General features: G+C 51.7%; 1 protein-coding gene across 1 annotated transcript; it reads left to right on the plus strand.

The window, feature by feature from the left end:
* The first annotated feature begins 7,422 nt into the window (after positions 1-7,422).
* LOC121161297 (PRAME family member 8-like) lies at positions 7,423-12,430 on the plus strand. The gene is made up of 3 exons (XM_040987604.1): positions 7,423-7,709; positions 10,453-11,034; positions 11,857-12,430. Exons 1-3 carry the CDS (start codon positions 7,423-7,425, stop codon positions 12,428-12,430), a joined length of 1,443 nt encoding a protein of 480 aa, XP_040843538.1.
* Positions 12,431-14,841: the final 2,411 nt, after the last annotated feature.

Here is a 14,841-nt window from a genome sequence, read left to right on the forward strand (position 1 = left end):
CCCACGGGGAAATGGAGTGCCTTCGGAGGCCGAGAACTCTGAGGTCACCCACCTCCAGTTGGATCTACCACATGGGATGGAAGAAGCCCAAATCCTTCCTCGCAGGATCCAAGGTCATCGGAACGACAACCAGGAGCACTGAGTGGTCCGCAGAAACAGAACAGTAAACTTCCTTCGGGACTAGGGAGAGGAGCTTTCTCTGGTCCTTGCCTGGTTCCGACTTTGGGTCCCCACCCTCTCTCGTAATGACCATCAGGATCACTCCAGAAACCCCTCAAAACTAACAAACAAAAAATCTAGAACAGATAGAGAACAACAAGGAAGGCTTGGAATCAGACAGGAAATGGTTAGCAGGGATGCACTTATAACTCACTGGGTGGGACACAAAGATTAGTTACTCCTCACTAGGGTATTGAAGATTTCTCTGCACGCCCCTCCTAAAACTGTTCACCTAAACTGCTGACATATGTCTTGTTAGAGTTATAGAGTTAGACTACCCGAAAAACAGCCAGGTTCTGCAAAATCATGCTTCAACACTATAAACTGCTAAATGCTAAAATGAAAATAGACATGAGACAGCTGAATAGTAATCTATAGCCATTTTAAGGTGTATAGAACCCGGTTGTATATAAACTAATAATTGAAATGTCAATGTACTTTCTCTCTCTCTCTGCTTCTCTTTTTCCTTTTCCTCTCCCTGTGATTCTGCTTTTCAAACTAATAAATCATCACAAAAGAAATAAAAGAAAGTATAGCCATCCTAATGTGTTTCAACTAGCATCTCATGATGTCAGTTTGCATTCTGTAATGATGAACCCTTCCGGGCTTCTTTCCACATGTTAATAACTACTGGGGTTTTTTCTTTGGAGAATTATCTGTTCAAATCCTGTGTCCTAGCTGTTTCAACCACATCGGGGTGAGGCAGCAGATGGAAGATCGACCTCTCTGTCTCTGTCTCTCCTGTCTTCTATCTGTAACTCTGCCTTTCAAATAAATAAATACTTTAAAAAGCAAGACGAGATGTGCAAAACAGCTTTCTGCCATGGGCTCCGCTTAGAGACACCATTCTTCTTACTGCACCATAGATCAGAATTGTTTACTCTCCCAGTCTTCCAATCTCAGATGGACCTATTGCAGTAAGTACTTTTTTGGCCCACTCATGTCAGGTATTTCTCTGAATGGAGATTTTCACATGTGCTGGTGAATATGTGTTAATTCTCTCACTGTTAAATATGTGCAAGTAATACTAACATCTACTTTAGTGTTTCTATCTCTTTGAGAGGTAAGATCCTGGATTAAAAAGTTACATATACACTGCCCATACCAGTGGCACCATTGCGATTATTCCGATTTTATACAAAGTTTTGAAATCAGAAAATGAGAGTCAGATACCGTTGTTCTTTTTCACAATTGTTTCTGGCTATTTGAGATTTAATATTAATCCCAAGTGCCTTGTGGTTCCATGTCCTTTTAGAATGGATTTTCTGCTTCAGAAAAAAAAAGGGGGGGTCATTGGGGTACTGATAGGAACTGTACCTAACGGGTGGATTGCTTTGGATAGCACTGTTATCCTGACAACATTGTCTCACGATCCATGAAGATGGATATTATTTACGACTTAGTTTCTTTCAGCAATGTTCTGAACTATTCAGTATTCAAGTCTTTAATTTTCTTGCCAATGTTTATTCCTAAATATTTCATTCTTTTTTGGATGCTGTTGTAGGTGGAAATGCCAAGAAATAACTTTTTTGGGTCTGGTATGGTGGCCTAGTGGCTCAAGTCCTCGCCTTGATTGCTCCCAGGATCCCATATAGGTGCCGGTTCTAATCCCGGAAGCCCCACTTCCCATCCAGCTCCCTGCTTGTGGCCTGGGAAAGCAGTCGAGGACGGCCCAAAGCCTTGGGACCCTGCACTAGTGTGGGAGACCAGGAAGAAGTTCCTGGCTCCTGGCTGCAGATCAGCAGAGCATCATCTGTTGTGCTCACTTGGGGAGTGAATCATCGGATGCAAGATCTTCCTCTCTGTCTCCCCTCCTCTCTGTATATCTGACTTTGTAATGAAAATAAAATAAAAGTTTTTTAATGGAACAACAAAAAAAAAAAGAAATGTCAATGACTTCGTCATAGGATGTGGTTCGGAACTTGCATTCTTTTTTTTTTTTCTCTTTTAACATATTCGTTACTGAATACTATGTCAACTAATTCCATAACGTTATAAATTGTTACTGATGTAAAAAAAAAATAAGTGTGGAAATGGAAAAAAGGTTTATTTTAGTACCAAAAAAATGTGTTGTTGTTTTAGCAAATTAAAAAAAAATTTAAAGATTTATTTGTTTCTACGTGAAAACAGAGACAGAAGCAGAGACACAGAGAACTCTTTCATTTGCTGGTTCATTCCCACGGTGATGGAGTTGCACCAGTCCTAAACCAGGAGCCGGAGCCAGGAGCCTGTAGCTCCTTCCCGGTCTCCCATGCGTGCAGGGGCCAAAGGACTTGGGTCTTCTTCAGCTGTTTTCCCAAGTCAGCAGTCAGGAGCTGAATTTGGAAGCGGAGCAGCTGGGACTCAAACCAGTGTCCCATATGGGATACCGATGCCACACATGGAGTGTTAACCTGCAACGTCACTGCACCAGCCTCCCTAAGTATCCAAAAAGTTCCTATTATAGAAAACATATCCATGAACCCTAAGATTTTTGGCACTAAAATTATCTTTTAATTCACTTCTCACAAGCACTGTGGAGTCCCCTGGGATAACTTCTGAATTTTGTGGAGGAAAAGATGTTGGTTTGTGTGCATTGTACTTGATATGAAAAATGAGATGAGCAAGCTTTGATTTATGTATAAGGACAACTCTCAAATGAGACTGCACCCGGGGAGCTGAGGGGCAGGGAGTGCTTCCAGAAGGGGCTTTTTGTCCATGTCGCAGGAAAAGTGGTGAGACAAGTCCAGGGTCAAGTCCTGGGGTCGATGAAAGTTGAGGAGACCAGACACAATGGTGCGAGCTGAGAAAGTGAAATTTTTAGGTTAAGGACACATTTAGACAGACTTAGAGGGCCCGGCACGGTGGCCTAGTGGCTAAAATCCTCGCCTTGAAAGCGCCAGGATCCTATATGGGTGCTGGTTCTAATCCCAGTAGCCGCGCTTCCTATCCAGCTCCCTGCTTGTGGCCTGGGAAAGCAGTTGAGGACGGCCCAAAGCCTTGGGACCTGCACCATGTGGGAGACCTGAAGAAGTTCTGGAAGAAGTTCCTGGCTCCTGGCTTCAGATTGGCACAGCTCCGGCTGTTGCGCTCACTTGCAGAATGAATGGACAGACATCTTCCTCTCTGTCTTTCCTCCTCTCTGTATATAAACCCACTTGAAAAATAGGCCGCAGGGAACTAGCATTGTGATATGCGGGTTAAGCTGCTCTCTGCACTGCCACCCTCTCAGGTCAGAGCATGGTAGAGTTACACAGACAAAGCTAAAGATCTTCCATGTGCTGGTTCACTTCCCAGACCTCCACCCAAGCCTCCCAGCATGCTCATGTGCATTAGCAGGGAGCTGGATTAGAAGCAGAGCATCTGATCAGGGCACATATGGGATGTTGCATTGCAGGCAGAGGCTTAATGTACTGTGCGACAGCGCAGACCCCAGATCTCATTATTTTAATTAATTTATTTTTATTGCAAAGTCTGATGATTCACTCACCAAATGGCCACAATGGCTGGAGTTTCGCTGATCCGGAGCTGGGAGCCAGGAGTTCCCTCCAGGTCTCCCACACGGGTGCAGGTCCCAAGGCTCTGGGCCATCCTCAACTGCTTTCCCAGGCCACAAGCAGGGAGCTGGATGAGAAGTGGAGCTGCCGGGATTAGAACCAGCGCACATATGGGATCCCAGCGCGTTCAAGGCAAGGACTTTAGCCGCTAGGCCACGCCGCCGGCCGATCTGTTGTTTCTAGACGTCAGAGCCCTTTGGACCCTTTTTCACAGTCGAAAGTCCCTCAGCGACGGGGCGCGGGAAGCACCAACTTGATTCCCGCCCTTTTAGGCCGCGATGCGGGGTCTGAACCACTAGATGTGAGGAAGCCAACCAGCCAATCCGCACGAAGGAGGCGGAGCTTCCGGGGAGCCCTTTCCTGCTTCCTGATTGGGCGCTGCCCGGGGGCGGTGGGTGGGGTCAGAGGCGTGGCGGCAGGCAGAGGCGGCGTGCTCGCGCCCGTGCTCCCGGGAGCTGCGCGCGGCCGCGGCCGGCCCTCAGGCAGCGCACGGTGCTCGGGCCGCCTCAGGTAAGCTCGGCTCTGCCCCCGATGCTTCGCCTTCCTTCTTCGGATTCCCCTCAGCTTCTCGTCGCTCTTCAATGTTTCAGTTACTTCTGCGGCAGGCAGAGTTGCCGCGAGGAGGGCGAGCGGCCGAGGCGGCGAGGTGGTGCATCTGCTGGGTCGCTCCCCGCATGGCGCGGGCGGACGAAGAGCAGACTCTGCCACGGGCTCCCCCGGGCCGCTCGGGACGCCGGCCTCGGCTGTCTGAGTTTTCTTCTCTAGGGGACAGGGTGCCGGCGCGGAGACCCGGCCGCTCCATCTCAGATTCAGCGTTGGCGCTTGAGGAGGGAGCCAGGCAGTGGTGCTTCAAGCATTCCGGAGACCTGCCATTTTTTTTTTTTAAGATTTAAATATTTTTATTGGAAAGTCAGATAATACAGACAGGAGGGGGAGACTGAGACTCCTCAAGTGGCCGCAACGGCCGGGGCTGCCCACGGGGCGAGGGCCACAAGCAGCTGCACGGGAGCGGGGCCGCCGGGATTAGAACCTGCGCCCGTGTGCGATCCCGGCACATGCAAGGCGAGGACTTTGGCCACTACGATCCTCCCTGCAACTTCTGTGGGAGACCCAGTTGGGGTTCCTGGCCCTGGCCCTTCCAGACGTTTCTGGAAGGAACCAGCGGATGGCCAGTCTTTTGCCGTGCCTGCCTCCCTCTGTCATGCAGCCTTGCGAAGAAATAATTGTTCAAGATTCTTGTTGCTTTTTTCAAATTAGAAAAGTAGCATTTTTTTTTTATCGAAGCTCATTGCAATTTTTTAATTTATTTTTTATCTTTACTTAATTTACTTGAAAGGTAAAATTCCACCAAGATCTGCCATCTGCTGCTTCCCTCCCGAGTGGCAGGAGCAGCTCGCACTGGGCTGGGGAAGCCAGGAGTTTGTCCCAGGTCTCCGCTGTGGGTGCAGAGGTCCACGCACTTGGGGTGCTTTCACTGTGGGCTGTGGCGTGGCGTGTCCCTGCCTGTGTGCAGTCACCCCTCAAACGTGTCACGTCTGTGTGGAGAGCAGTTCCATTATCCTGGCATTCAGATGCCCGCGTCACAGGCAGCAGCTGAACCCCGCCACCTGTCGCCGGTGGCTTAGTGGCTGTCGTGTCTGCTTTCTGGGTCTCTTCCTTAGCCGCTTCATTCTGCTTTTCCATGTCCAGGCCCGTCCTCGGGCCTCCCTGAAGGCACAGCCTTTCTGTAAGACCCGGCTGTGAACCCGGAGGATCCCGTGTCTTCCTTTCCTGCCTGGAAGAGCTTTCTTGGGTTTTTGTCAGGAAGTTGGATTCCTGCACAGGTGTTTTCTGCGTGTGCCGGGATCGTTTTTGCCGTTCGTTCTGTGGACGCGATGGGGTCTGTTGATCAGTTGGCACGTGCTCAGCATCCCGGGGATAAGCCACAGAGGGATCTCAGATCCAGTTCCGTGGCCGTCTGCTCAACTGCTGCCATCTGAGCAGATGGGGCTTGGCTCTGTCCTTGTCTGGGTGTGGCTTCAGAATGATGCTGAGCTCAGAGGATTGGATCCCTGAGGATTTTGCCCGCTTCACCAAGGGTGGAGCTGGTGTTTGGGCAACCAGCCGCGGGCTTTTCCTTCCTGGACCATGTGAATGGCTGACAGGTGCTGGGTGCCCGGGACTGCTCTGTGTTTGCTGTGTCGTGGCTCTGTTCTGGAAGGCTGTATGTGTGCACACATGTATTTCTTTCTTTTTTTTTATTTTATTTCTTTTTTATTTTGATTTCAAAGTCATATACAGAGAGGAAGATCTTCTGTCTCATGATTCACTCCCCAAGTGACTGTAACTGCTGGAGCTGAGCCGATTCGAAGCTAGAAGCCAAGAACTGCCTCCAGGTCTCCCACGCAGGTGCAGGGTCCGGAGGCTTTGCACCACCTTCGGCTGTTTTCCCAGGCCACAAGCAGCGACCTGGATGGGAAGTGGGGCTGCTGGGATTAGAACCATATAGGATCCCCTATATGGGTTCCCAGTGTGTGCAAGGGAAGGACTTAGGCGCTCGGCTAGCGCACTGAGCCCGGGAATGCTTCTTTTTTAAAGAAAAGACTTATTTGTTGGTTTTTAGTACAAAGTCAGATATGCAGAGAGGAAGAGAGGCAAAGAGGAAGGTCTTCCGTCTGATCATTCACTCCCCAAGTGACTGCAATGGTTGGAGCTGAGCCAATTTGAAGCCAGGAGCAAGGAGCTTCTTCCACGTCTCCACGCGAGTGCAGGGTCCTTCTATGTAAATGCATTAAATAGCCAAAGAAAAGATTGCTTAGATTAAAACAGTTTAAGCTGTAAGAAACACATCTCATTTTATAGTGATACAGGACTCAACAAGAAATTACAATATCTACATATATCCACTGGTTCGCTGCCCACGTGGCCAGTGGGGAGTGAAAAAAGCCTTGGGACCCTGCACCACGTGGAAGATCTGGAGGAGCCTTCTGGCTCCTGGCTTCAGATCGGCTCAGCTCCAGCCATTGCAGCTACTTAGGGAGTGAATCAGCAGGTGGGAGAACTTTCCTTCTGTATATCTGCCTTTCCAATAAGAGTGAATTAAAAACAAACAAAAAAACTTTGAAAAGTAGTGCACATTTTAGCAGTACCTCTTTGAAGTTTCCCAGCCATGTTCATTGTTGGATCTGAAAATGAGCTGTTGGGTCACGTGGCACTCCCATTCCCTTTGCCTGAGGGACTTGAGTGCTGATTATAAAATTTCCCCTAGGACCAGTTTTGTGACAAACAGGTTTAGTCTCCACTTGCAGTACCAGCATCCCGTATGGGCGCCGGTTTGAGCCCAGTAGCTCCGACTCTATTTCAGCTCCCTGTATGTGGCCTGGGAAGACAGTGGAGCATGGGACTAGAGTTCAGTGGAGCAGGGGTTGGAAATGATGGGCTCATGGTCGCCATGTCCTGTCCGCAGGGCTTCAGAGAGGCACGCCCTGGTTCTCGGTGGCACAGCCTTAGCTTTCGGTCACCAAGTGATGACCAGCATTGGGCTCAGCTATAGACTCATCTCCACCCCTGGCAGAGCAGGAGCTGCTGGCTCTGAGGGGCGAACCTGGCTTTGCTCCGGCATGGCCCCAGGATGACTTTGCGAGGTGACATTCTCCTGGTTGTCTCTTTTCCCTGCATCTTCCTCAGGATGAAGCCGCGGTCCCCACCCACCCTCCTGAAGCTAGCCACGAAGCGCCTGATGAAGCTTGAGGCTTTGGCCCTGGCCACCGTGCCGAAGCTGCCCCCGCAGTTCTTCCCAACCCTGTTCTTAGAGGCCTATATTGGGAGGCACTCTGCGATCCTGAAGGCCGTGGTGCAGGCCTGGCCCTTCGCCTGCCTCCCTTTGGGAGCCCTGATGAGGACCCCTCATTTAAGGACCTTGATGACTGTGCTGGATGGACTTGAAGACCTGCTTACCGGGAAGGTTTGTCCCAGGTAAGGAGGGACCCTTGAGTCCGGGGGGGGGGATGGGACAGGCTGGGGCAGGGGCATAGGGTCAGAGCCAGAGGCATCGGACAGTGCCAGCAGGAGAGCTCAGAGAGGCCCTGACCGCACTGCTGAGCTCTATGAGGTAGATCTGGATGTGCAGCAGTTCTTCTATTTATTTTATTTTGTTTTTTATAATTTTTACATATTTGATTAGAATGCGGAAGGTGAAGGGCTAGAGGAAAGTGGGTGAGACCATTGTTTTGGTATTCTCCTTTTTTGTTGTTACTGTATCTGGGGGAGGGGAGAAGCCCCACCCAGCCTCCCAGCCATCCCAAGGTCCCCAGTTTTTGGCATGTTTCAAGGGTCCTGCTCTAGTGGCTTTGATAATTCAGCAGTTCTGAATTGCTGCCGATCTCACCACTCCTATCATGTTGAAATTTCTCCAGAATCCACTGGCTGACATAGTCCACCTTAGAGTCTCCGTTTCCCCGGGTATTTACTGCCAACTTTTAGCTGGGGTTGTTGATCAATTGTTCTGTCCTCTGTCCTCTGTTATGGTACCAGGCATCCTCGGCAGGCTCTGATGTACTGCCATATTCTCCGTGTGCATCTGGACATGCTGTCCACTGCTCCATCTGAGCCACTGAGGAGGCCCAGCTCTGACACATGCACTCCTCGCTCAGACCTTGAAACCTGCAATTCTCTCCATGGTGCAAGTTCTGAGTCTGGCGATTCAGTAGGAGGGGGTCTCAAAGACATCTCATCTGAAGTGATCTCAGACCTGGTTCTTGTGTGTGCATGTCAGTCTCGGGTCCGGCCCATTCCGTTGCCCAAATCTGCCTACACACACTGGTAATTGCAGTTGCTGAGTCAATTATGTCTCCAGCTCTCTGTTCTATGCACACTAATGGGTGTTGCAGTCTAGCCCAATCCAGCCCACCGCACATTTGGCCCTCATACAAAGCAATGGGAGTTGTAGCCTAGTTGGAGTGACCCGCAGGCCTACTCCTTGCCCTGCTTTCTGTTTGCCAGCATGTATGGTATACTGGTGCAGTCTGTCCCACATCTCATTCTGCTCTCATACATGTCAGTGGGCATTGAAGCCTAGGTCACCCCAACCAGCCAAACTATCCAGCCCACACATGCTGGTGGGTGCCCGTCAGCCATGCCTGCCCAGTTCTGGTTCCCATGCTCCCCAATCGGAGTGGCTACCCAAGAGGGAGGTACCCACTGTTTCCCTTCTGGGCCTACTTTCAGTCTCCAGTGGGTTCTGCAATTCAGCTTGACAGAATTAGCTGATGCTGCAGCAAAGCATTTACCAACCAACCCACACCTGCTCTGCCTTATGCATGTACCAGTAGGTATAGTCTGCCCAGCCTGGCTTTTCCTCAATCTAGCTTGCACACAGGCCAACAAGTGTTGTGACCCTGCCCAGCCTGGTCTGCCCCTGATCCCAGCTCTCACACTCACCAGTGGGAATAGTGGTCCAGCAGGGGAGCCCCACACAGTCACCCTACTGGGTTTGTCTGCTCCCCCCTGGGTCTCATGTGTGCTGGTTGGGTGCTATGGCCCATCCCCAATTCCATCTCATGCTGGTGGGGACTATAGCCTAGCCAGCCTAACCAGTCCCCACTCCTGGCCCTCATGTGAACTGGCTGGAATTGTGGCCTAATCTGGCATGACGCATACAACATTCTGGCTCTTGGATTTGCCAATGGGTGATATGACCTGGCCCATCCTGGCTCACCCCAGACCTGAGCCAAAGGTAAGTCTGTGGGTACCATAACCTGGCCTGGTCTGGGTTTCCCACTTTCTTGGTTCTTGCACTCACCTGCGGGGACTGTATCCTGACAGAGTAGTTCCCCAGGTTCCTCTTTTAGAACCTCTCCCAGTGCCAGATCTCGCTGGTGGGTCCATGGGCCAGCCCTACTCAGTCCACCTCCTGTCGTAGCAGGATCAATGGCCTTTCCTGACTAGCCCTCACCCTTTCTGGTTCTTACTGTTGGGTGCTACAACCCAGCCAAGCCTAGTTCACATCCAGACACAGCCACGCATGGCTCCGCAGGGGCAGAGATCTAGCCTAGCCTGTCCTACACCCACGCTGGTTCTCATGAGCACTAGTTGGTATTGGACTCTAGCCCAGTCTGGCATACCCCAGACCCAGTCCACACCCGTGCCAAGGGGCACTGTGTCAATTTCCAGGCCAGACTGCAGCTCCCATCCAGCCCTTGTGCTCACTAGTGGGAACCACAAGCCAGTTGGGGCGTCTGCTTAGCTCCCCAACCAGGCCTGCTCCCATCCACAGATCTCGTGCGTGCCAGTGCTTGCTCTGACCCATATTGGCATAGCCCCTCACTTGTCTTGGCCTTTGCCTTGGGATGCTGCAGCCTGTCTTGGCCTGGCCACCCCCCAGTCCCAACTCTTGCTGGCAGGTGCCACAACATGACCCTGCTCAGCCTGCTCCCATCACTGGCTCATGCAAACCGATAGGCGTGACAGTCCAGCCCAGCATGACCTGGATATGTAGCATTTCTTCAGCAACAACTGAAGCAGGGCATGTCTGCCTGCTCTCATTACTTCAGAATACCACCAGCAGTGGGGTTCCAGCCAGAGACAAATGTCAAGGGAAAACTGAGAGGAGGAAGGTGGAAGGGGCGGGGATGGGAGTGGCTGCGTAGGTTGGGAAGGTGGCTGCTTGTCTCAATTCCCAGACTTCCCCCTCTCCGCCCTTTTGACCTCACCCCCACAGGCCCGTGAAGCTGCAGGTGGTGGAGTTACGGGACATTCATCGTGACTTCTGGAACGTGTGGTTTGGGCGCCCGGATTCTCCCATTTGCCTGAAGGCCAAGCATCAGAGGCTGGTCCTGCAGCACGATCCGCGCCCACACGCAAGGAAGACCTTGAAGGTGTCCATTGAACTTTACCTCAAGGATGAAACCCTGGACAAGTTTCTGTCCCACCTGTTTCTGTGGGTGGAGGAGAGGAAAGGTTTGCTGCATGTGGTCTGTGAGAGGCTCCGCATCTTGGCCATGCCCATCCGAAACGTCAGCAAGGTGCTGAATTTCGTAGAACTAGACTCCATCCGGGAGGTGGAAGTGCTTTGCCCCTGGAAATTATCCACTTTGGCCAAGTTTGCTCCTTATCTGGGCCAGATGATCAATGTATGGAAGTTGCGTCTCTCACACATCCACGTGTCTGCCTCCATGACGGCACAGAGGAAGGAGGAGCTCATCAGCGAGTTCATCTCCCACTTCCACCATCTGGACTGCCTGCAGGAGCTCCATCTGGACTCCGTGTCCTTCCTTGAAGATCACCTCAAAGAGATGCTCAGGTGAGGCAGGGTGGTGGGGCACAGACACAGGCAAAACCTGCCTCAACCACATGGGCAGTTCCTTGGGTATCTCGCCATGTGCCAGTGGCTGGCGAGGCTGCCCAAGAAGCAAGTCCAAGACCTTGTTCACAGCTCAATCTGGAAGAAAGACTAAATGGGGCAGATGTAGAGGGAGAGGTCACGCTGGGAAAAGCCAGCTGTGATGAGCTTCGGATCTAGTGAGGTGGGATAGGAAGTCTTCAGGAAGATTCTAGAAAGTGATGAGGGCATTGGAGAAGGGAACCCACCAAATGAGTACATTTCAAAAATAGTTAGCCATCTGTTTCCCCTCTACCGACACTTGAGCAGGGGTGAGCGTGTGTCAAGCGCCCCGAGCCACCCAGCTTGGGGTTATTAACCTGTAAGGTGGGATTCTGGAGTGGAGAGCGAGCAACTGCGAAAGGCGACAGGTGGTTCTGGGGTCCCGGGCTGTGAGGCCTCCTGGAAGGGCACCCACAGGACTGTTGCTGCGCCTGGCCTGAACCTGAGCTTTATCCATGTCTCCCACTGGCCAAGCTCAGCCCAGACAAGTGGCACTCTGCTGGACAGGTGAGGAAAGGTACCTTGAGAGGTTTTATGAACTTGACCCAGTCCCTCCAGTGGCAGTGGGAGGACTCAGCCTGAGAGTGGTTAACTGGAAGGACGGGTCTGCACTGGGCTGGAGCACACTGGGTGTTGGTGAGGGTGGGCGTGAGTGGGATCCGGGGCTTTGGGGCTTGGCACAAACAGATGTCTCCCACGTTGGTGTCATGCTGCAGGACTCATTCTTGGTGTCTCCCCCAGGTGCCTGAGGAGCCCGCTGGAGGTCCTCTACATAACCGACTGCCAGCTCTCCGAAGCTGATGTCCGCTATCTGTCCCGGTGCCCAGACATCGGTGGGCTCAAATACCTGTGCCTCAGTGGGGTCGTACTGACCCGCTTCAGCCCCAGGTCCCTCCGAGTTCTGCTGGAGAGAGTGGCAGCCACCCTCAAGGTCCTCGAGCTGGAGAACTGTAGGATGATAGGCTCCCGGTTCAGAACCATCCTGCCTGCCCTGAGCCAGTGCTACCAGCTCACAAGGCTCAACTGCCTGCAGAACTACCTGCCCATGGCTGTGCTGAAGAGCCTGCTGCAACGCACCATCAGGCTGAAAAAGCTGCGCCTGGAGCTGTACCCCCTGCCGCTGGAGCTGTGCGGGATGCCAGTTGCCGAGTCCCGAAGGAGACTGGAGGAGTTCTGTGGTGAGCTGGTGGAGACGCTAACGCCATTCATACAAACCAAGAAAGTGTGGTTTGGCACCTTGCCCTGCCCCACCTGCAACAACCAGGCAATGTACGACATGCAGTCCAAACGGTGCCTCTGCTGTGTCCCCAGCTAGTTGGATGCGTGCTGTCACATCCTTCCTCCTGGCCACTTGGGGTGTGAATCATAGATCATTGGGGTATCTTGCAGCAAACATAGAATCTTGTTTCAGTGGGGAAAGGGAAGAAGCAGCAGTGGGCAGCGTCAGTCGAGGCTGCGCTGTCTTGGACTTAAGGGCCCTCGAGTTTCAAGTATCGATGTGCTTGGTTGCAAAGAAGCTGTCAGAAATAAAGCGATGCACCATGCAAACCTCAAGATGTGATCAGCTCACCTCATTTCTCAGTTTGGTTTCTTTCCCTAATGGAAAAGGTAGTCCTGGGGTGTCTGCCTAGTGAGGTTTGGGCCCAGAAACTGTGGGGTCAGCAAATAAAATGGGGCTACTATGACCATTTCCTCTCGTTCTAAGCTCAGCCCTGGCATGTCACCTCTTGCTTGTTTTTGTGGCCGCAGAGTGGGTCAGCACCCACAGGGCTTTTGGCCTTCAACGCGCGTCAGGGCCTGGCTTCGCAGAGGCCGGTTTGTTCGGGAATATTGGGAAGTTGCAGGACGTGTGAGCACAGAGGGGATGAAGGAAATGAGGCAGAGTGCAGGGTTCAGTGTGGTCACATTTTCGGGCTCTCCCAGCCTGATCAACCACCTGCCTGTCCGTGAAAGGAACGGACAGGTGAGTGCAGAAGACTGGCTTTGCCCTGCTCTCATCTTCCTTTTCCTCTAGCCTAGGGAGTCCCAAAGGCGACCCCTTCCCATCTATTGTCTGATTTTCTCATAGTGTCAGTCAAAGAGCTGCCTGGGTAGAAAGCACTCTGATTTTTTGCTTCCTTTAAGTATAGCCTGTTTGGGACCCAGCACAGTAGCCTAGTGGCCACCTGATATCAATCCAGGCCCCCAATGTGGAGCTTGTTCCTAGGGTTCTGCAGAAATGGTTTTGATAGTTCAATAGTTCTGAAATGCTTTTGATCTCACCGGGCCAAGGATGAGGAAATCTTCCAGAGCCCATTGGCTGACATCGTCAGCGTTAGAATCTCTGTTCACCCAGATATTTGCTGTCATTGCTTGGCTGGGGTAGTTGTCCAATTTGTTCTGCCCTCTGTCCTCTGCTATGGGACCAGGTGTCCTCTGCAGGCCGCAGTGACCTGCCATGTCCTTCATGTGGTAGGGCGTGCCGTCCCTGTTCTGTCTTTTCCACTGAGGAGCCCCAGCTCTCCATGTACTCCATGGTCAGTGCACCGATCCTGGACCCCCAAGACCACCCACCCCCCCAAGCGAGCTGCCCAGTGGCCCGTGGGCTTCGTCTGGCGCCATTGGCACCCCTAGCCACCTGACCCGGGCCTTCTGGACTCCTGCAAAAATAAATAAATCTTTTAAAATGTGTATATAGAGCCAGTTTCTACAAGACTCGAAGGATTTTGTAGCACCTAGACTGGCAGCATACACAACACAGAGCTCAGGGCTCTCATTAAAAGATTTATTTTTACTTCAAAGATGAGAGAATATACCTTGTAATAGTCTGGGAGTGCAAGGTGAGGACTTTAGCTGCTAGGCTATTGTTCTGGGCCCGAAGCATTATTTCGAGATTAATGTTTAGGACGTACTTTTCTAAAAAGTTCATTCACTGGGCCTGGCATGATAGAGTAGTGGTTAAAGTCCTCGCTTGCATGCGCCGGGATCCCAAATGGACGCAGGTTCTAATCCCGGAGGCCCCGCTTCCCATCCAGCTCCCTGCTTGTGGCCTGGGAAAAGCAGTTGAGGACAGCCCAAAACTTTGGGACCCTACACCCGCGTGGGAGACCTGGAAGAGATCCTGGCTCCTGGCTTCAGATCTGCTCAGCTCCAGCCATTGTGGCCACTTGGGGAGTGAACTGTTGGGCGGAAGATCTTCCTCTCTGTCTCTCCTCCCCTCTGTATATCTGACTTTCCAATAAAAATAAGTAAATCTTTTTAAAAATTCATTTACTGATTATTTGAAAGGCAGAGTTACAGAGGAGATAAGAGGGAGATATTCCGTCTGCTGAATTATTCCCCAAATTGCTACAATAGTCAGAGCTGAGCTATCTGAAGCTAGGGGCTCGGAGCTTCCTCCAGGTCTCCCACGCAGGTGCAGGGTTCCAAGGCTTGGGCCGTCCTCCACTGCTTTCCCAGGCCACAAACAGGAAGCGAGGTTGGAAATGAAATGACCATGATTAAAATTGGTGCCCACGTGGGGTGTTGGTACCTCAGGCACATGAATAGCATGCTGTGCCATCCGACCGGCCCCTCCTTACCTAACCTTAACAACCACACCAAATGCTAGCCCCAGAGTGGAATTTTGATGACATCTACCAATCAGTGAGGCCTCCCCTTGCAATGGTGCCATGGCATCACTGTTACAAGGAGGAGAGGGCAAAGTAAAGCTGTTAAATAAGAAAGGGATGCCTGGACGGGACACCA

Source organism: Ochotona curzoniae, unplaced genomic scaffold (genome assembly GCF_017591425.1).
Source record: "Ochotona curzoniae isolate NIBS_2020 unplaced genomic scaffold, NIBS_Ocur_1.0 contig_4792, whole genome shotgun sequence".
Classification (NCBI taxonomy): Eukaryota; Metazoa; Chordata; class Mammalia; order Lagomorpha; family Ochotonidae; genus Ochotona; species Ochotona curzoniae.

Bases quoted from the DNA above. Each gene is read 5' to 3' on its own strand.
- LOC121161297 (XM_040987604.1), top strand. From the start codon at position 7,423: ATGAAGCCGCGGTCCCCACCCACCCTCCTGAAGCTAGCCACGAAGCGC. The intron at 7,710-10,452 runs GTAAGGAGGGAC...TCACCCCCACAG, and splicing joins ACCGGGAAGGTTTGTCCCAG to GCCCGTGAAGCTGCAGGTGG. The intron at 11,035-11,856 runs GTGAGGCAGGGT...TGTCTCCCCCAG, and splicing joins CACCTCAAAGAGATGCTCAG to GTGCCTGAGGAGCCCGCTGG.